At 47.3% G+C, this 20,755-nt stretch overlaps 1 protein-coding gene across 5 annotated transcripts in view; it reads left to right on the top strand.

Annotated features, from left to right (window-relative positions):
• Positions 1 to 433: 433 nt before the first annotated feature.
• The window catches only part of PDZK1 (PDZ domain containing 1), a 41,193-nt gene continuing 20,871 nt past the window's right edge, over positions 434 to 20,755 (top strand). Inside the window, exons 1-2 of one of the 5 annotated variants that reach the window (XM_058309591.1) lie at positions 434 to 508; positions 20,326 to 20,536. In XM_058309591.1, the coding sequence (XP_058165574.1) occupies positions 447 to 508; positions 20,326 to 20,536 (273 nt within the window). In that variant the 5' untranslated portion in view covers positions 434 to 446. Of the gene's footprint in view, positions 509 to 2,232; positions 2,451 to 3,841; positions 4,181 to 8,373; positions 8,398 to 20,299; positions 20,537 to 20,755 lie in introns of those variants that run through there. The other 4 variants (XM_058309593.2, XM_058309592.2, XM_058309594.2 and 1 more) reach the window with 4 other exon arrangements.

Here is a 20,755-nt window from a genome sequence, read left to right as displayed (position 1 = left end):
TTAAGGGTTTGGGTGGACCCCAAACCAGGGGGAGTTACAAAGTTACAATCATTTTCCAAGATGGAGATTCGGAGACAGGAAAGTACAGAACAGAGGTCAGTCACAAGGTTTTCCACATGGCTATTTAAGGAGGGTGGAATGGTGACCACTCCAACAGCCAGCCGACACAAGGGTGAGCGCGGGCTAGAGTTACCATCACAGCGGTGAGCATCCCCGAAAGCGGAAATTAGATCCGGAGCCAACTGGCTAGAGGGGTGGCACCACTCTAGCCAGCTTCAGTAATTTCAGCTATTTTATAATATAAGGCATCTATGTAATGATTTACATAGTAATCATAATTATTTGTTAATTCTTAACCCTGGGTTACAGCTTTTTCTTTAATTTAATCTGAGACTGCAGTCCTTTGTTTTCTGGAGCTTTGAGAAAATTGTTTCCTCCAGTTCTTGATGGTTATTCAAAGCTTCTGTGGGAGAAATCTCTTTCACTTCAACACTCCACTGGAAAAAAGGTTTTGTCATTGCTTTTTTGCCATTTGTTTTTTTTAAACACTTGCTCATTTTTATTTGATTTTGAACTAACAGTCTTTGCATTTCAGGACCTCTTCTATTTCCAGTCTAAAAGTCTGTAGCTATTTGTTTTATTTGTGCCGTCACAGGAGGGCAAGTCTGACTAGGCTCTAGGCTGAGGGCTGAGTGTGCTACCATGAGGACTGCCTCTTTTTTTTTTTGTCATTCAACTTTATTTTAATAATTTCCAGAATCAGTTTTACTGACTTGGGCTTTTTTAAAAAATTAAGGTATTATTTACATATAATATAATTCACCTATTTTAAGTGTATAGATTGATGAATTTTTGGTAATTGTAGACATTTGTGTAGCCAGCCCAACACTCAAGACAGAATGGTTCCCTCATCTTAAAAGTTTCATCTTTAGGCCCTAGATTTTAAGAGGGACGTTGACAAATCAGTTAAGGCATAGGAATGAAGGGCATTCAATGAATCCCAGAGAAAAGAAGGCTTATGGGGGTACATCAGGCTTCAAGTTTATGAAGGGCTGCTAGGCAGGATAATAGTGTGTCAACTAAGGTTCAGAGGGAACCCTTATGGTTTACGGGTAAGGGTAACAAACAAAAATTTTGGCACAGTGTAAAGAAGAAATCCCTAACAACAATAACTGTTTACAGATGATGAAGGTGAGACTCAGGGTAAAAATGACCCTATAGCAAACGGGAAATGGTGGAGCTGAAATTTGAACCCAGGCGTTCTGACCCTAAATCCAGATTTTTCCATTTTTCCTGCAGCTTTGGAAAACAGGCAGAAGGCCCAGAGGGCACAGCCTTGAGGCGGAAGATGACCTGGTCTCAGGAAACTATTCAGATAGCTGTTGTTTTCAACCATTTACCCCCTGGCTTTGTTGGGGACGAAGCCATGGCCCAGCAGCCTTCCTGTGGGGTGGAGGAGGGGTCCGCCCCGCTGCCTGGGCCTCGCCTGGGCCTCGCTGCCGGGAGCCTCCCTCGCACTGCTTTCCAGCGTGGGCTGAAGACCCCGGGCAGGGCCTGTGTGGGTGCCCCTGAGGGAGCAGTGGCGGGGCCTTGCTGGGGCTAGAGCTGAGCACCCCACACACCACCTGCTGCCCGGGTGCTTTTCAAAATGCCCTCCACCTACCCTGAGGGCCGCTGAGTGTGCGGGAAGGGAAGACACTCTTCAGGGAGGTTAGAGCGTGGGAACAGACGCCCTCAGGCAGGTGTATAAGGGAAGGAAGAGAGAGGGAGGAAGAGTGTGAAGAAGAGGAGGAAGGGAGTCTGGGAAATAACAGCGTGGGCTTTGCGGGTGAAGTCCCAGGGAGGGCCCCAGTGAGAGCTCCCAGGGCGAGGGGTGGGAGCACGGGCAAACCGAGCGCTCCTGCCCAGTTGACTGGGGCTTCGTGGCCTGCTGCTGGGGCCATGGGGGGGGGGGGGCGGGGGCTGCTGCTTCTCAGGAGGGCCTGTGGGTGAGCTGGGTGATGGCTGCCGGGCTCAGGTGCGACCTTGGGCTGAGGGACAGTGGACGCTACTAAGGGAATTGGGTGTCGGTTGGGTGTGACCAAGGCATCTGCCTAGGGGAGAGAACTGAGGAGCGCAGAGGCACTCCTCCCTGCCTGAGCTCCCCTCCCCTCCTCGCCCTTCCTCATTCCTGGGGAAGGGCAGGCAGGAGCCGCATCCCCAGCCCGTGGGGCAGGTGGGCCGAGCACTTGTTAGCCGAGGGTTTTTCAGGCTTTCCCAGCTCAGGGCCCAGTCAGCTGGCAGGAAGCAGGACAGAGGTCACCTAAACTCAGACCACACGTCCCTGTTAAATACATCAGCTTTTAAATCAATCTTTGTTCAAAGTCCAGTGAGTTCCAAGACTAGTGCTCACCAGCAGAGAGGAATTCCCAAGTGAGCGCTGGAGTGGCTTCTCTCCCTTTCAGATCCAGGTAAGAATCTCTGACTTGCCTTCCCCTGACCGAGGGTGCAGGCCACCGGGGCCTGGACTGCCTTCTTTCTCTTCTTCTCTGTGTTCCCAAGCCAGTAGCTGGCCGTCCAGGGCAGAATAGAGGCCCATGGGGAAGGAGGCAGGCCCCTGGACAGGGGGCAGCGTCCACACTGCAAGCCTCTCGCTTGGGGTGCTCCTGACCCTTGCAAGTTAGTATCTGCCTTACAGGGGAGTTGGTGGACTGATCCTCAGAGCAAGCTTTCCCAGGGTCATTTGGGGATTTGAGGTTTGGCCAAAGAGAGTGAGAAAAGAGAATTCACAGGTCACCGGGAAGCTACAGCCCGGGACCTTGCCCACCTCTGCAGGGGTTTGGGCTATTAGAGATTTTCTTTTGAAAGTAGCCCTTAAAGGACACAAGCTAACTTAACGTTCCCAAAGGATAATAAACACAGGCATCTCCCTTCTTTTCATCATGTTATATTTAGCACTTAGCAAGGAGGAAAAACCAGTGGATTTTTAGGCCTCTATCCTTTGGAGATTCCCATTCTTTGACTCTTATGTGGGTCTGGAAATAACTTCATTTTTTTTTTTTACCCCTAAAGCTCCCTCAGATGATTCAGATGTGCAGGCAGGTTTGGGACCTCCAGGCAGCTTGTTTCCTAAGCAGAAGAGTCAAGGGATTTAAGTATAACTTTCACCTAAGGGTTTACCAGCTATGGAGAGTCCCGGTCTGGGTTGGCCCCGGAGAGGAACACATTCCTCCTTGGCGATCCTGGCCCTGTGGCACCACCACACTCCCAGGCCCCTGTCCAGTCGGCTGATTATCTTGGGGCTGATTATCTTGGGCCTTGGCTATCTTGTTACTCAGAGTCCATGTTCTTTCCTGAAGCAAAGATCGCAGGGACTTTGAGTCTTTGTGTTATGACTGCTAAATTGTTCTTATCTCTAGCTCTTTTTTATGCGATAAGAAGTTGTTAGTGATGATGTCCAATGATCACAAACCAGTTGCTAGGCAGCCACGTAGCCTCAGGGCAGGGGTTCTTCACAAAGGGTCCATGAGCTTGAATTGAAATTCAAAAAGCTATTATTCTTGTGGGGCTGTGTTGGTGCAGGTGTGATATGTTTATTAAATAACACACAGCATAGTGTGGACTTAGTAAGGGGTCCTTGGTTTTCACCTGACTGGCACAGGGGTTCATGCAACAAAAAAGGTTAAGAACCCCTACTCTAGGGGGAAAAACACAGGACTGACTAGATTACAAATATCCTGGGTTTTGTGTCATTTTTAAGTGGCAGGTCATTAGACAACTCAGCCCCTCTGAGTCACAGTGTCAACATCTAGCAAATGAGGGCTCTCCTCTTTCTTTCAGGACTGTATTGAAAATAAAATTACATCCCTGAATGTGCCTGGGGGGATTAAAAGCACAAACATGAAGTGTTGAATTACAGAAGTGTGTATCCAAAGGCTCTGTGGAGTAGTGGGAAGAAACAGCCTTGCAGTCAGGACACTTTGTCCAAGTCTTGCCATCTCTCTACTCACCAGTAAATAAGGATCTGAGATTAGATGATGAGTAACATCCTCTCCAGCTCACCAGGGATAATGCAGATGCCTGGAGTTAGAAAATGAAATTGTCACTGGCTTCCTGCAGCTGGTCCATTTCCTGGGGAATAACCTTCATTGCAGGTCTGAGTGTGGTAGTAGCCCCGATGGCCTCACTATTCCCAGAGCAGGTATGTGGTAGTGATGTGGGCTATGGGTGGAAGGCTCTGTGTCTCTTCAGAGATAACTAAGTTGTTTGACTTGTGGGTGTGGAACGGTAAGAGGCTGCAGTCCTGCCCTTAGGGACAGTGGCAGCGGCTCCAGTCCCAGGAAATGTTTAACAATGCAAGGGCTATAAACTTTAAGTATTTAGGGGAAATGCAAAAACCAAATAAGCTAAAGGCTTATCTAGAATGTCTGGAGTCCATGCTAAAAGCTTACCTAAGATGTGGAAGATATATGCTAATTGAAGCCTATTGAGAACTGAAACAAAGAGACCATTTGGCCTTTCCTCTCTGTATAAAAGACGTTTGAAAATCTTGTTCAGGGCTCGAGATTCAAACTGAAAGCTCCCGAGACCGGCCGGCTGTCAATAAACCATTTTTCCTTCTCAAAATCATTCCTGAGTCCTGGCCTCTATACTCAAATAATTGAACTTCTCTTAAACTCCACAACAGTAGGGCTGAGAAGTGTTCCAAAACCCAAGCCCACTCATTCCCTCTCTGTCTTTAGGACACTGAGGGCCCTTCCTGGGGCCACGAACGCTGAAACCGTCTGTTCCTTCCTCAGATCATTGTGTGGCTGTCTCGTCATTTGGGTGTGAATGAAAATGTTACCTCCCTAGGAAGGGCTTTATATGTCAGCCTCCACCCCACCACTATCTCTTGTCAGTCCTTGTCATTATTGTCAGAAGTCATCTTGTTTACTTGCTACCTTTGTCTGATGTTAAGCTTCAAGAGAGCTCGTCCTTATTATTTGCCGTGTCCCAAACCCTTAGAACAAAGTCTAGCACGGAGTAGATGCTTCGATATTTGGATAAATGGGAGTTAGTGTGGCGGGGAAAGAGCTGGAAGAACAGAAGCAGGATGTTTTGGTGAGCCTGCTCCTCAGGAAAAGAGGCTGAGGGATTGAGTCTCAGGTCATCTGATGTCCAAAGTCTGATCATATGCAAATGGGCTCCTCTGGCCACCTCTTGGCCAAATTATTTTCTCATTCATTTTACAGGGATTTGATGCAAGCTAGATACAAGCTAGAGCTAGAGCTGTTTTCCTCAAGATCTCAGTAGCCCCTTTCCTTGGTCTTTCATGAGGGACTGCCCAGGACTGCCCAGATTACCTTAATCTCTTTGCCTGGTAGGTACTGTGGCTAAACAGTTAGGAGCACGGACTTTGGGCTTGGAAACCTGCATTCCAGACCTGACTTTGCATCTTATTCTCTAAGCCTCTATTTCATTAAGTTGGGCATAATCGAATTCAACTTCTCTGTCATGAGAATTAGATGGGAGAATGCACATAGTGCTTAGCACATCCCAAGTGCAACAATTAATATGCTCTTTAGGGAGCTTTGCAACATGCATTGGCCTCAGGGAAGGAAGGGACCCAGGCAATGTCAAGGAGTTCTGATAAATAGCAGAGATGGCCCTAGCCTAATTGATGGCTGCTATGGAGGGTTTGCTCTTGGCCACATTTAGCCACCAGCTTCTGAGGCTCCAAGCGTGGTCAGAGGCACAGATGCTCTGTATTCATGAAACTGGTGGAAGCATAGGGGTTTTGGGGTCTAGTTGGCAACACAAAACCAATGGACCCAGAAAAGCCCGTGGGCTTTCCACCAGTTGTATTGCGTGTGAGGCTGCGGAGAAGGGCTGTGGTGCCTGCTCATAGGGAGCCTATCTTGAGGGGGACACGCCATGTAAATACTGAAGCTCCTCTGTAACAGGCACCTATAGGACTGAGTCAAGGCCCTTCGCAGTCTAACCTGACCTCCTCACTTTCAACATACACTTGGGCTTACTTTTCTGAACCATTCACCATTCCTTGACCACAATTTTACATGTGCTCTTCCTTCTGCTCGGGATGCCTTCCCCTCTATCTGTTAAACACTTCTAGAAACGTCCCCTATCCACTCCTCCGCTGAACTACTTGTGTTCCCATAACATATCACACCCCTCACGGTGGGAGGCTGTGTAGACGGTGGAAGGAGCCCGGAAAGAACTGGGTTTGAATCCAGGCTCTGCTAATTGTTCAAATAGCTGTGGGAAACCAATGAACTTTTCAGAGTCCTCTTATTCAGAGAAAGGAGTGTACTTTCATACTGTGGTGGTCACGAAAGGATTTGCATATGATCAAACATTTGAACCAAGCCTTGCAAATGTGTAGGTCTTGAATTCATTCTCTTGGAAAATTTTTTTTTTTTACCTAGCTCCTACTGTGACTAAGTGGTCAGAGTGGAGAATACCTTCCAGGCAGAGTTGGCCACATGAGCAAAGGGTAGGCTGGTGTGGGTGACCACACGTCAGTCAGTTTGGCCTCTGCTGAGGAGCAGGGGGGATGAGGTAGGACTGGGTTGTGCTGTGCCTCAGTCTCTGAGCAAGGAGTCTGGACTTTGCTAAGTGAGTTTTAAGGGACAAGATGACAGCAAAGTGGGGAAATATGTCTTGAGGCAGTGATTGGGAGTGACTGGAGGCAGGCTGTCTCCCACAGTAGTCCAGATAATCACCTCAAAAAGGGGAGGGGTAGAAATTCAAGTTCAAGATATCTTGTAGGGAAAACGGACTTTGGCCCAGTGGTTAGGGCGTCCGTCTACCACATGGGAGGTCCGCGGTTCAAACCCCGGGCCTCCTTAACCCGTGTGGAGCTGGCCATGTGCAGTGCTGATGCACGCAAGGAGTGCCCTGCCACGCAAGGGTGTCCCCCGCGTGTGGGAGCCCCACGCGCAAGGAGTGCACCTGTGAGGAAAGCCGCCCAGCGTGAAAGAAAGTGCAGTCTGCCCAGGAATGGCGCCGCCCACACTTCCCGTGCCGCTGACGACAACAGAAGCGGACAAAGAAACAAGACGCAGCAAATAGACACCAAGAACAGACAACCAGGGGAGGGGAGGGGAATTAAATAAATAAATAAATCTTAAAAAAAAAAAAAAAAAAAAGATATCTTGTAAAGCAAAGCGAAGGTTGGGTTGGGGGATGACCTTGTCCCAGCTGGCCCTCAGGATGGTTTGGCTGTTTCTGGTTCCAGACCTATCAGCAGCATGAGGTAATCCATTGTGCAGGTACCTCTGTTTCCACACGGAACGTATTTCATTAATTCCTCACCTTTCACAACTATCCCTGTAAGAACAAAGAGTAACTAACACAGTGGTAGGTTAGTAAATACATATATTAGGGCCCTATCTATCCTCCTACTTTTTAAATTTTACTTTATTTTTTATTCCTGAGTTTCTATAATGGGACATGTGGCTAGTTAGGTTTTTCTTTTGTTTTTAAGGAGGTACCAGGGATTGAACCCAGGACATGGGGATCAGGCACTCAACCACTGAGCTACATCTGCTCCCCTATCCTACTGTTTTTTTTTTATTTTAAAAATTTTTTTTAAGATTTATTTATTTCTCTCCCCTTCCCACCCCCCCTCCTCAGTTGTCTGTTCTCTGTGTCTATTTGCTGCGTCTTCTTTGTCCGCTTCTGTTGTTGTCAGTGGCACGGGAATCTGTGTTTCTTTTTTTTTGTTGTTGCGTCATCTTGCTTTGTCAGCTCTCCGTGTGGGCGGCGCCATTCCTGGGCAGGCTGCACTTTCTTTCGCGCTGGGTGGCTCTCCTTACGGGGCACACTCCTTGCGCGTGGGGCTCCCCTATGCGGGGGACACCCCTGCGTGGCAGGGCACTCCTTGCGCGCATCAGCACTGCACATGGGCCAGCTCCACACGGGTCAAGGAGGCCCGGGGTTTGAACTGCGGACCTCCCATGTGGTAGGCAGATGCCCTAACTACTGGGCCAAGTCCACTTCCCTGCTCCCCTATCCTACTTTTGATACTAATTATTTAAAGTAAATATACTTGAATGTTTGAATTTTTACTGGTCTTGCTTTTCAATGGATAAATCCAGGTTGGCCTTAAGTACGGTAATATATTCAGGAAAGATATGGGATTAGTTCTAGGAATAATATTTTTGAAGAAGGAAGAAATTGAATTGCCTTTATCTCTTCCTTGCTAAAGACATCTGTCAATACTAGCTGAGATACAATAGGATTTCTTTTATACTGTCTCACTGGGATTCAGTCACTAAGTTTTTGGTATATAGCATAGCTTGTTTTCTTTGTTTCTATTAACCACCCAGTCCCCTTCATCTTAAAATAATTTTTCTCTTTATAGGGAATCTAATTAGAAAAAGAATGGAGTGCTACATTACTGGAGAGAGAACTGTAAGCATCTACCAAATTGCCTCTAGTGGGGTTCTCATAACTCCAGTGTGTTTCCCAAAATCCAGGGGCAGATCCTTACTCCTGAATGCTCATACTTGATTTGTCAGTCTGTCTGAAGTAGATCCTATATCTCAAGTTGGATTCACAATAACCAAGCCCTTGAGTCTGGTATATAAAATTCATGGTATGCTATTGTGTTAACTTAAAACAAGAAATGCTGTCACGCAAACTAAAATGCCAAGAAAGGGTATAAGGGCACATGTTTGGAGTTGAGCTATTTGGAAAACAACCACAATCTGAACACTTAATCTACAGTGAAAACCACAACAGCCATAGATACATATTGTAGCCCATGAGGGGGGCTGTATTCTCCATTTAGGCAAACCAGACATGTTCAGAGTTTGCGTAGAAGCATGGAATTAGAGAAAAACATATTAGTTAATGATTTTGAATCCTTAATGGCCTAAAAGAAGTTAGTGTTAGGTGTCCACTTCATGATAGGAAAGACCTATCTAATGGGAGGGAGACCCCCATGCTCTCCTCCCCCCACCGTGGTGCCATGGCTGAAATGCTTCTTTTTGTAATGATCTCATTTTTTTTTTTTTTTGGAAAATTGTCGGGTCTTGCTGACCTGGGAGCAGCTCTTAAAACAGTGAATTTGCCCTTTTGTTTTTTTTGTGTTCTTCTGGGGTATGCCTCTCGGTAGCATCCCTTAGGAGCCATCCTCAACCTCTTTGACCTGTGTTCTAGGTATCATCTTTGCATAACTTGCTGGTGTTTGTTTTTGTACCATTGTGCTCAACTTCCAATTTCCCCTCAGCAGGGTTTCTCATTAGAATATAAATATAATGGGCCTTGCAAGAAGAGGTGGATCTGCTTCCCAGATCTGCCTATTCTAGACAACCAGTGCATTTTGACCATCGTTGGCTCAGGTCCACATGTATCACATGGTTCTCCACAGAAGTTGCTTATTCAACAGTTCTCAAAGTGCCTATTGTGTGTCAGTCTTGGTGTCAGGACTGACTTCATGGGGAGGGCTTATAGTCTGGGAGGAGCTGACCCTAAGCAAATAATTAGCAAAGTCAATTATAGTTGAGGAAATTACCTGACCCAGGCTGGGGAATGGAAGGTTTTTCCAATTAGCATAGGTAGGCCTTCGTTAGGTAGGTAAAGTGAGGCCAGGGGAAGTGGTACTGGCCTTTTCTGTTAGAAGAAACAGCATGTGCTGTGGCTTTGTGAGGCGGGCTCTGAAAGAAGGCCAGTGTGGCTGGCATATACCATGCACTCCTCGTGTCAGAGCTGACGAATTGCCGACTTAACACCACATACAATTGTATTTTTCTAATGAAATTCTAGTGATTTTTTTTTCTTCTTTCTTTATCATTACATAGATGCATGCAAATGCTGGAGTAGCAGCATTTCTCAAAAGTGAACATTATGCAGATGGTCGAGTTTCCCAGGCATGTTGCTCTCTTCCAGTTGAAGTTCTAAGCGTTTTATAGATCAGGATGTAGTTCAGTGGAAAGTGAACCCGAGAGCCCCAAACCTCTCATCCCCTTCTGCTTCAACAAACAGAAATAATTTACTCTGTAGCTACAGCTTAGTTTATACAATCAAATATCCTTCCATGACGCAGTAACTATGGTTAAAAAAGATTTTCCCAGCTGTCTTGCTATGTTTTTTCATGGTTCAGGTGTTGGTTACATGAGGGCCAACTGGAGAGAGGATGCTTTCTTTGTAGTCTGATATTGATCCCTAATTACTATTAGATGAGTTGGTGTGGGTCCAGAGTACTTGTGACTAACAGTTGTAGATTACTGGATCATAGAGTAATTCTACTGTACTCTGGACTTTGGGAAGTAGACAAAGAAGGCAATAGCTGGATTCTTGCTTGGTGGTAATTGTACCTGGCCATCACTGATGGACAGCTCCTTTCTGTTTTTCTTCCTACAAGCAGAATGCGGAAATTCAGTGATGTTTGGTGAGTGAGCCTATTCACTAGTTTCTCCTTGGCTGTCATGCTTCATTGACCCTGGTGTCTATTTACAAGATAATGTTCCACTCACTGCATCTTCTCCATCCTTATCTGTCCCTTGGGTCCTTTTGCTTAGCACTGCTGGTGTACCTTGTGCTCACATCTTATAGCGCTGATCTTCTTCAGATGATGAGATTCTTTGGCCAGCTTAGTCTTGAAGTTCTGCAAAAGCTTACCAAAATCTTATACTTCCTTGATACACAGCAATTGGTTCTACTTTTGCAATTGCCCAGCTCTCAGATTTACATAACACTTCTGGGATCGGGGAAACCTTGGTTCATTATTTGAGCTTTTTTTCGTAGGGAGCAAAATCTTGAGCTCTGACATTTCAGCAGACATTTCAGCAGCTCTGACCTTTTTGCAGAGGTGGTCTGGAGTGAATAGATAGAAAATCCTTGGCCTGATAATCAAGGTACCTAGTCTTCTTCAAAAAGCAAATCAGGAACACTGCTTGATATTCTTAGAAAACGTGATCCCCATTTCATCAGGACTCCCACCAGAATGTCGAGAAGAAGACTTGCATCTGTGTTTCAGGTAATGTGTTGAGATGCTTCGCACATTCTAGTTTGAGAAATCTTCACCATGTCCCTGTGAACCTCTTAATCCAGGTCTAATCCCATCTTTAGTCTTCAGCTTAAATTAGGGAACTCGTCCATGTCCTCACAGTTAGCAAGTAGTGAAACCAGGATTAAACACTGGGTTTACTTCTAACTCCCTTGCTTTTTCTAACATAATCTACCCAGAGTAGAATGCTGTGGGAAGATGGAAATGGAAATACAAACTCCCTTTACATTAGCCACACATTGGTATGGTTCCTTTAGACTTTTCATGACTGGGAACTACTCTGTTCTAAAGATCTTTCAAGATGACTTTATATCAGTCAACATTCAACTTTTTTTTTAATCTATTTTTTAAAATACAATTATATTGAAGTATATCATTGTACATGAACATACACAAACAACAAGTGTACAGTAAAATTTGTGAGCCCACAAAACAAACATGCGTGTCATCATATAAGGCTCCTGCACACCTCCCCACCACCACTACCCTGCAGCTTGTGAATCATTTGTTACAAACTATGAAAGAGCATTGTCAAAACATCACTACCAACTACAGCCCACACCTCACACCTGGCGCATCTTTCCCCCAACCCACTCAACCATCAACACACTATATTAGTATTATACACCCACTACTGTTCAGGAGAAAACGTTCTCATATTCTTCCTGCTAACCACAGTCTATCATCCACCGCTGGCTCCCCTGTGTTAGAGAGTCCCATGGTTTGTACAGTCCATGCAAAGTGTACACTCAGTGGCTCTTACGGAAGGAAAAATCCCATACCTCCTTAGACCCCCCATTTCTGTCCCCTAGTTTCTTTGCGCCACCTTCGTTCCTGGTTTCTTGCTGCACTTCACCTTTACTCTCCCCCTGTCTCTATTTTGATGTGTCATCATCTTGCTGTGTGACTCACTTGTGTGGGGCACTGGCTCACCATGTGGGCCTGCGTGTGGGAATGCTTTCTCTTCTTTTTCACCAGGAGGCCCCAGGGATGGAACCCAGGTCCTCCCATATGGTAGGTGGAAGCTCTATCACTTGAGCCACATCCGCTTCCCCACCCTTAACTTTTGAAACCTTCCACTCAGTCTCTCAGCATTCCTGCTCCTGCTTATTCTGCTGAGCCAGTTCCTGAAACAACAGTTCATTTTTCCAGTCCTAGCTTCTCTTACCCGCCAGTTTACATTGGCCCCACACCCTAACATTAACCCTGTGCTCGCTGTAAATCTGGAAACCCTCACCTCCTAGCTTTGTTTTTTAACCTTGCAAAACTCCAACTTGGGTAAAAGTTACCATCTTGTTTTCCATTCTTGTAGTATGGTGCAAAAAAGCCATGAAGCCATGCATATTGATGTGTTGTAAATTCATGATTTTTCTTTTAAACCTAAGTTGCTTCTTAGAATTTTTAATTGAATTTGTTGGCTCTTATGGTGAAACAACACTGTGGCTATTAGAAATTCTTTTTTTTTTGCCAATGGTTGCAAACTGTCAACCTAGGGATTAATTTGTTTGTTTAACATGGAATTCCTTAAATGTTTGTGATAGTTGTCAATTCTTGAAAGTGAGAACATTTTACATAAATCTAGATTTCCAGGTTCACTTGAAAAAAAAAAAAATCCAAAGATCTGGCACGCCAGGCTCTCACTTCTCAGGGCAGGTGTCCCTGGCAATAAGTAGCAAACTCAGCCCCTGTCCTGACTTATTTACCTGGCTGGCTTTACTTGTTTACCTGTTTGACCCTAGTGCTCCATATTTTCAAAGTTTCTAATTTGTCTCACCTACTTGGTAGGAAAGATAGAAGCTGAGGTAAATGGCCTTATTTTCTTTTTTCACCCCCATTTCTCCACTACCCTCCTGCCCCTGTAGAAGAGGTATTCACCTCCTCGAGGCTAACCCTATTTCCTATGCTTTCCGTATCGCTCTTGCTGTGCAAACATGCTGATGGGCTTCCTTGCTGTTAAAAATAACACCATGGGAGCAGAGGTGGCTCAAGCCGATGGGTGCCTCCCTCCTACATGAGAGGTCCTGGGTTCGGTTCCCGGTGCCTCCTAAAAAAAATTAGATGCCCACACAACGAACAGACACAGAAAGTGAGTGCAAACAATGGGGTGGGGGGCTGTGTGGATAAAAAAATAAAAAAATAAAACCATTAACCCTGCTTTCCCCTCAAGCTGCTATTGCAGTTCTCTCATTTATCTGTTCCAAGATGTACTTATATTCATTGCCTTTGTTATTTACTGTCCACTTCTTAGGTCCTAAGTTTAGTGGCATTTTATGTTTTCATTCATTTTACCATTTGGTATTGTTAACTATTCTATCTTGAAGTTCTTGCTTTATTTTGATTGCATTGCAAAATCTTGGCTCTCTGATTCCTTCTGTTAATCTTCCTGTCACCTATATTTCTCAAGGTTTTATCCTTGGTCCTCTTTAAATATTCTCACTCATGGGTTTCAACTAACACCACTGTGCAGATGGCTCCAAACCAGTGCTCTGGTCCAGCGTCCCCTGAGCTCCAGACCCATACTTCAAACTGCCTGCAGGATGTTCTGCCAAGTCCTCAGATTTAAACTCATTCCAAACTGACCTTGCATCTCATTCCTGTATCCTCTGTCAGTGGTTTCACTTTTCTGCCAGTCACCAAGGCTTGAACTCGGTTTCCTTTACTACTTCCCTTCCCAGCACCTGTCCCGAGTGGGTGGCATTGCTGCAAAGAGGAATGGAGGGCTTGAGGAGAGAAGGATATCAAGGTTGGTTCGTAGAAAAAACTGGGCTAAGGTAAAAAAAAAACTCAGGGAAAGTGTATGGCTGGCCCTTACGGAGAAGCAAACAGAATAAGAAGTTGACTGCAGGTTTAGAGTTTTCTTGCAACTCTAGGACCGAGAGAAGCCAAAAGCACAGCTGTGCTCAAATTGGGCTGTGGCCTCAAAGGACTAAACTGGGCATGTACCCCTCTGCAACAGAAGCTCCTTCCTCGTGGCAGTGGAACTATTAAAACAACCAAAATACCTACATGTAAGTGAAGCGAACAGTACCTAGGGAGAATTCCATGAGCCTCTGGACTCTAACATTTGTTGGGTGCCGCAGCCCTGTAGCCCCCCCTGGATGCTAGTCATGGCCATGTCAGTAAGTGTCGTGGCCCTCGGTGTTGTCACACCCGTGCTGTCTGGCCACCTCTTCGTGGGAAACCTGAGCAAGCAGGGTGGGAAAGTCAGCACCCTCTGCACTTGGCCCTCTCTGCAATTCCTTCTGCCTCTGTCACCGCCCTTCTGTCCTCATGGTTCCCGCCCTGGGGAGGCCCTTTCCTGTGTGTGTAGGATTGGTATTGGCCTCCCTCCAGTGTGGCTTTGTTTTAATCCACCCACCATTCTTGGAGCATAACTCTGATCCTGTTTCTTCTTTACTCAAAAGTCTTGAGTGGTGCCACTGACCACCAAATTAAGTCCAGATCCCTGGGCGAGGGTTCAAGTCCTCTATGCCCCTGCCAGAAGCGCCTTTGCAGGATGACTTGTTATCCATAATTCCCCTTCTTCTGGGCTGTCCTCCAGCTACAGTGGTTTTTATCTATCTACTTTATTTATTTAATTTAGTTTTAAGGAGGTACCAGGGATTGAACCTGGGGCCTTGTACTGAGAAGCAGGCACTGAACCACTGAGCTACACTCGCTCCCCAGCCACACTGGCTTTTATGGCTTCCTTGACTATGCCCAGGAACTTTCCTACTCCCAGGCCGTGATGTCCACACTATTCTCTGTGTCTAAAATGTTCTCTTCCCACTTCTGTACTTGATGAAATCTTACTCATCTCTCACCGAGGACCAGATCAAATCCTACCTCATTCACAAAGACTGTCTCTCTTATGTCTTGTATCTTTTATGGTATTTATTTCTATACTAACACTTTTTCTCCTCCCCCATTCAACTGTCCTTGAGAATAAGGGTGCTGTCGCACTTTGTCTTGGCGATACTTACAAGGGTTGGTTTTGCATGTAAGTGTGGGGTGAACATTTGTGGCATGAACAGATGAAATCAGGTCCCGGTAATAGGTTTTCTTTTTAAAATATTTTTTAGATTTATTGTATTTATTTAGTTCTTCTCTGCCTCTTGTTGTTTGTGCTTGTTGTCTGCTCTCTGTTCATTGTGCGCGCATCTTTTTTTTAGCAGGCACCGGGGACTGAACCCGGGACCTCCCATGTGGGAGGGAGGCGCCTAATGGCTGGAGTCACTCTGCTCCTGTTTGTTGTATCTCTCACTGTGTTTCCTTGTTGTGTCTCTTCTTTGTGCCAGCTCCCTGTCTTGCTCGTCATCTTTAGGAGGCCCCAGGAAACAAACCGGGACCTCCTGTGTGGTAGGCGGACACCCAACTGCTTGAGCCACATCCGCTTCCTCGATAATAGGTTTTTTTGATGCTTAGTGGAAAGTTGACGAACCACGTGCATGTTCCTGGAACAGATTTCACAGCTGCAGCATGATAACTGAAGAAGCTAATCACTTGGGGAGACAAAGGGAAGGGGTCTGAGGGAGCAAGAATCTAAGAAGTAGCGCTGGCTGGTGCCCCTCTTATGTGGGTTTCGCGGGATGACTGGTAGGGCCTCAGGCGTGACAGGAGCTCGGGGCTCTACCCTTCCGGTGGTGGGGGAGGAGGAATGGCTTCTGCTTTTAAGGCAGTTAGGTTTTGGGGGGTGGAGAGAGCAGTGGTCTCTTCAGACTTATTTCATGATATAAAGAATCTAGGCGCTGGGAAGGATTGGCGTCATCTGTTAGATTCTAAGTTTGCAGGCTCAGGACTGGACCTTGGTGAGGGGGGCACAAGGCACAGACTTTAGTTGCCCCCCACATATCCGGTGTTGGCTGGGGCACTGATTGTGGGCAGAGCTGACTCCTCAAGACTGTAAAGGTGTGACCAGGCGCCGCTCCTAACCAGGCTTTCTCAAGTTGAGTAAAGGTAAGCTCAGGGTGGCTGTTAGCGGTTCACCCAACCTATAAATCCTTCTGTAACCCATGAGGAAGTTATTCCAAGAGCGAGGGGAGAGAAGAGATGTTGGGGTCATAGGGTAGCTCTGAGCACTGGTTACTTAAAACACTAGTGGGGATTCAAGAAATGAGCATGTTCAGGTTTCAGACTGGAGATTCCAGGTCAGGGGTTGTGTGTGGCCCAAGCATCTGGTTTTATTTTTTAAGATTTAAAAATTATTTATTTATTTCTCCCCTCTCCCTCCATTGTCTGCTGTCTGTGTCCGTTTGCTGTTTCCTTCTGTGTCTGCTCGTCTTCTCATTAGGTGGCTTTGTGAACCGATCCTGAGATCTTCCGGAGTGGGGGAGAGGTAATCGTGTTCTTATGCCACCTCAGCAACCTGATCTGCTGCGTCTCTTATTCTCTCTCCTCTGTGTCTCTTTTTTTGTTGTTGTTGCATCATCTTGCTGCACCAGCACTCTAGTGCAAGGCAGCACTCTAGCACTGGGCAGCACTCTCGCGCAGGGCAGCACTCCGTGTGAGCCAGATCGCCCCACGGGCCAGCTTGCCTTCACCAGGAGGCCCTGGGTATTGAACCCTGGACCTCCTATATGGTAGATGGGAGGCCAATTGCTTGAGCTACATCTGCTTCCTCCAAGCATCTGTTTTTATAAAGTTCTGCAGGTGATTTTGAGGGACAGCAAGATTGAGAAACAAACTTGTAAGGTGATGCTGAGGATTCAGTGAAGTAATGTACCGTGCCTGGCATACGGTGAGTTTGCAAACAGTAACATGATTTATTATGGCTAGCATCAATTGATGGTCTCTAGCTACACAATTTCAACCAAATATCTGTTCACCAGATGGAACCGGCTGGTGCTCGTGTGGGCATGAGTGGACTCTCAGGGCCGAGGATATATTCTGTAGTTCTTACTAATTTGGCTTCTCAGGGAATTGAGCTGCCATTTCTCTTTCCTCAGAGGACTTTGTCTTCCTATTTTTCGTTTTTACCTGGTCTGCAGCAGTTCCGCATCCTTAAAAAATAATACCTGAGGCTCCCAGAAGCTAGACAAGTAATTTTCCTTTAGAGCAGGAAGTGTTTCAGAGAAGCTCCCGCTCTTTGAGAATCTAAACCCTCTGTGGTCGTCACCGAGCCTTCCTCACTACTATATTGTACCTAATTTTTCTTCCTGACCATGGACATTTTATTCCCTTTCCTGGATGCAATAATCTAATCTTTTTGGAAGGAAGATGGGTCTAAAGATATGATTAACATGAATACTAATTAAGACTGATATTTTAACTGATTTTATAGGTACATACTAACAAAGCATACAATTCATCCAAAATGCACACTCAGCGGTATTTGGTATAATCACATAGTTTTGCATTCATCACTTCAAAAGACTGATTTTTAAAGACTCACTGGCTCTCACCCCCTGAGCCTTTACTGCCTGGCAGGAGCGCAGCTCTTTCTTCTCTTTCCCGCAGATAAGCAACTTTGTTGCCAAGCATTGACTTTTCCTGCCTAGAGCTCAGAATTGGTTCTCGCTTGCTTTCATTTCCAGTATTTTGTTTTGGCTACTTGAACTGGGAAATAAAGCCTGCTAAAGATTTGGTCGACACCAGCTTCACATAGTGGCTGACGTGAGAGAAACGCACAGGGCTTCGCTGGTGCACGTCTATCCGTGGGGGAGTCGGAACTGGAGGTATTTTCAGGAAGCAGGTGATGGGTGGGGGCTGAAGACACAGGAAACGGTTTCCTTAAATGCAGAGATTCTTCCTAGTCAGGTCCAGTGTGCCAGAGCCCCAGGCATCCTTGTCACACAGCAGTGAAACGACCGATGCCACCCCTGACTCTGCCAATGTAATCACAGGATTTGCACCAGCCAGCCCTGTGCCCGGACAGCGCCCGGCTCTCGTCTGCTAGTTGAACTGTGTTTCTGCAATACGGCAAAGGACAAGTTAGTCATGGGTACTCCGAGGTTTTTGGAGTTTGTCCGATTTCCTCCTCGCACAGTTGTTAATCGGCTTGGTGTGGGCCCTGGCGTTGACCGGTCGTCGTGGACCTGGGGGAGGCAGAGGGCGGCGGGAGGAGCAGGGGCCGGAGCAGACGCGTGCGCCCGCCAGCACCGGGGCATTTCCTGTTTCTATCTGTGCAAACGGGCCGCAGCCCCAGACAGGAAAGGAAACCTCGCGCGCCGCAGGCTTCGCAGCCACGGAAGCAGATCTGAGGGATTACCGTCCGGCTGTTTGAAAACTTCAACTATCTGAGTTTGTCCAGACGCGGTGACGCGCGTTGCCTTGCGTTGTCAGGCCTTCAGGCCTCCGCTGAGACGCAGGAAAGAGGACGCGGCAGGAGCCTGCTGTTCGCCTTCTCCCCCGCGGGCTGGGGGCGAGCGAGGCGCTTGCACTTTCCCTCCTGAGCCCGCAGTGGCGGGGCCGAGGGCCTGTGGCCGCGGGTGCGGGCTAGCGGGCTTTCGAAATGAGCACTGGCGGGTGGGTCACAGCAGCCACACCGCTTTAGGCAAAGGTAGCCTCTTCTGTTTCAACTTTTCTAGGATTTGGAGGAGGTTTCCCTAGAATAATCCCAAAGTTTAGAATTTTATTTTCTTCAAGGCTTTGCAACCCTATGAAATCGAAAGCTGTTGGGGCTCTAGAAGCCAGCTTGGATTGTAGATGTGGATTTGAGCTGGAAAACTGGCTTGACGGAGCAGCATGCAGGCAGGTGAAGGGTCAGGGAGCCAGAACGGGCCATATGAGGTGCCCGCGCGGAAGGCACGGGCCCTGTAGGGTGCCCGCTCCTCTGACGGCCTCCTTCTCCCCTTTCCTCTCCAAAGCAGCATTTGCCACGTGGCCGCTTGTGTCTTCTGATGTGGCAGAACTGCGGGCCCTCCCCGAGGTGGGGCGGGGGAGCTTTCTAGTTCCTTGATACCCAGTGGGGTGGGTGTGGGGGGATCACTTGGAAAAATGTCTATTTTTTTTTGGCGTTCTTGGCTGCTTAGTCACTCAGGTCACTGGTGGCATGGCTCTAGACTCTCCTGAGACTGTGAAGTGGCCGAGTCACTGGGCAGTGAGAGGCTGTCTACTGTGGCTTCCTCACCTCTGGGGATACTGAGGTCAGAGACAAGGTCCTGAGTCACTGAGGCGTGGCTTCTAGGGAGCCTGGGGCACGTTGCTGCCTCTTCTCCCGCCGCCCCCATGCCCCCCAGGAGGGAAGGGGCGGATGGTCTGTTCTCTGACCTATTGGCAGCAACGGTGGTGAGGGGAAGCCTCTTCAGACAGTGGAGGGGGCGGAGTGCAGCCTTCCGCCCGTAGCCCCTGCCTTGCTGTTCCGGCCCCCATTCTTTTTCTCCTATGCAAGAAAAAGGTTGAAGCCCGGAGGGGTCAGGTAGCACCGGCAGGAGTCTCCCCCTAACAGTAACTGGGTGTCAAAACCCAGCTGGTGGTTTTCACCCTTGTCCTGTCCTCCTCGGGCTCATGACCTGGTGTCAGGGTGGATGGAAAGGAGTGTTGGGTCAGGAGGGAGAAACCTAACTGGCCAGATTCCTCTTTCTGGGGCAGTCCTACTCTGCGCTGAGTAGGAACTTCAGGGTCCTGTAACCCACTTTTTTTTTCAGGGGGTACTGGGGACTGAACCCAGGACCTCACGCATGGGAAGCAGGTGCTCAACCACTGAGCCCCCCCTGCTCCCCTGTAACCCACTTTTTAACCGTATCCCCAGTGTATCAGGCCAGCTCGGAGGACTGGCTTCTCTGGTTTTCAATTGAGGTCATCTTTCTGCCTTGTCCTGCGGTATCTCACTACTCTGACTCCTAATCTCGAAAGTTTTAGAAAAGGCATTCCCCCAGGAAGTCATTCCTAATTCTTCCCACCCCATTCCCTGCGCCTAAACGCCTTTGTTGCTTTCTCCCTTATCACTGTCCTCCCCCAGGGCCGCCAGTTGATGTAGAAGGTAATCAAGTTCTCCTTGATAAGTGGGCAAGGGATGGGTCTGGCCTGACTTGTCCACAGGTGTATCCTCAACGCCTAGCCAGGCTCTTCAAAGATTTGAATAAAAGTACCAATCTATCAAAAGTTTAATTTTGGGGCGTCATGTATTTGGACCTAATTTCTTCAGGGCAGGGAGAAAAGAGGAGTTTGGTTTTGGAGCTATGGAAATTGAGGCATTTGTGTCCAGTACATGGACATTGAATCCACGGGTCTGGAGCTCAAGTGACCTGAACAGGGCCCGGAAAAGTGGCCTCCTCTCCGGCGTCATCCATACACACACTCTCTAGATCGCTCTGATTGGACGAGTAGGCTTACAGGAGATGGGGGAACAGGGTTCTCACTCTAATCAGATTTTCTTTCTCATAGATTTATCCATTTGTTTCTCATCGCAGAATGGCCTCCACATTCAAACCCCGAGAATGTAAGCTGTCCAAACAAGAAGGGCAGACTTATGGCTTCTTCCTGCGAATTGAGAAGGACACTGCTGGCCACCTGGTCCGGATGGTTGAGAAGGGCAGCCCGGCCGAGAAGGCTGGCCTCCAGGATGGAGACAGAGTTCTCAGGATCAATGGTGTCTTTGTGGACAAGGAAGAGCATATGCAGGTAAATGAGACATTTGGAATATTCTCTCCCAGATCTTTTCAGCCCCCGCATATTCTCTGTTGGTATAGTTTTTGGGTCCGGTGGAACTTGATTCATTACTGGCTGCCACTGGCAAAGCAGGCATCTTCAACTTTCAACCTTCTGGCCACCAAAGTTTCCTATAACCACAAACTGTAAAAATTATTCCTAGATTTGCATCGTCAGGTCTGACATGCATTG

Source organism: Dasypus novemcinctus, chromosome 13 (assembly GCF_030445035.2).
Source record: "Dasypus novemcinctus isolate mDasNov1 chromosome 13, mDasNov1.1.hap2, whole genome shotgun sequence".
Lineage (NCBI taxonomy): Eukaryota > Metazoa > Chordata > Mammalia > Cingulata > Dasypodidae > Dasypus > Dasypus novemcinctus.
The sequence above is the reverse complement of the archived record's forward strand: the minus strand, read 5'-3'. Positions and strand labels throughout refer to the sequence as shown.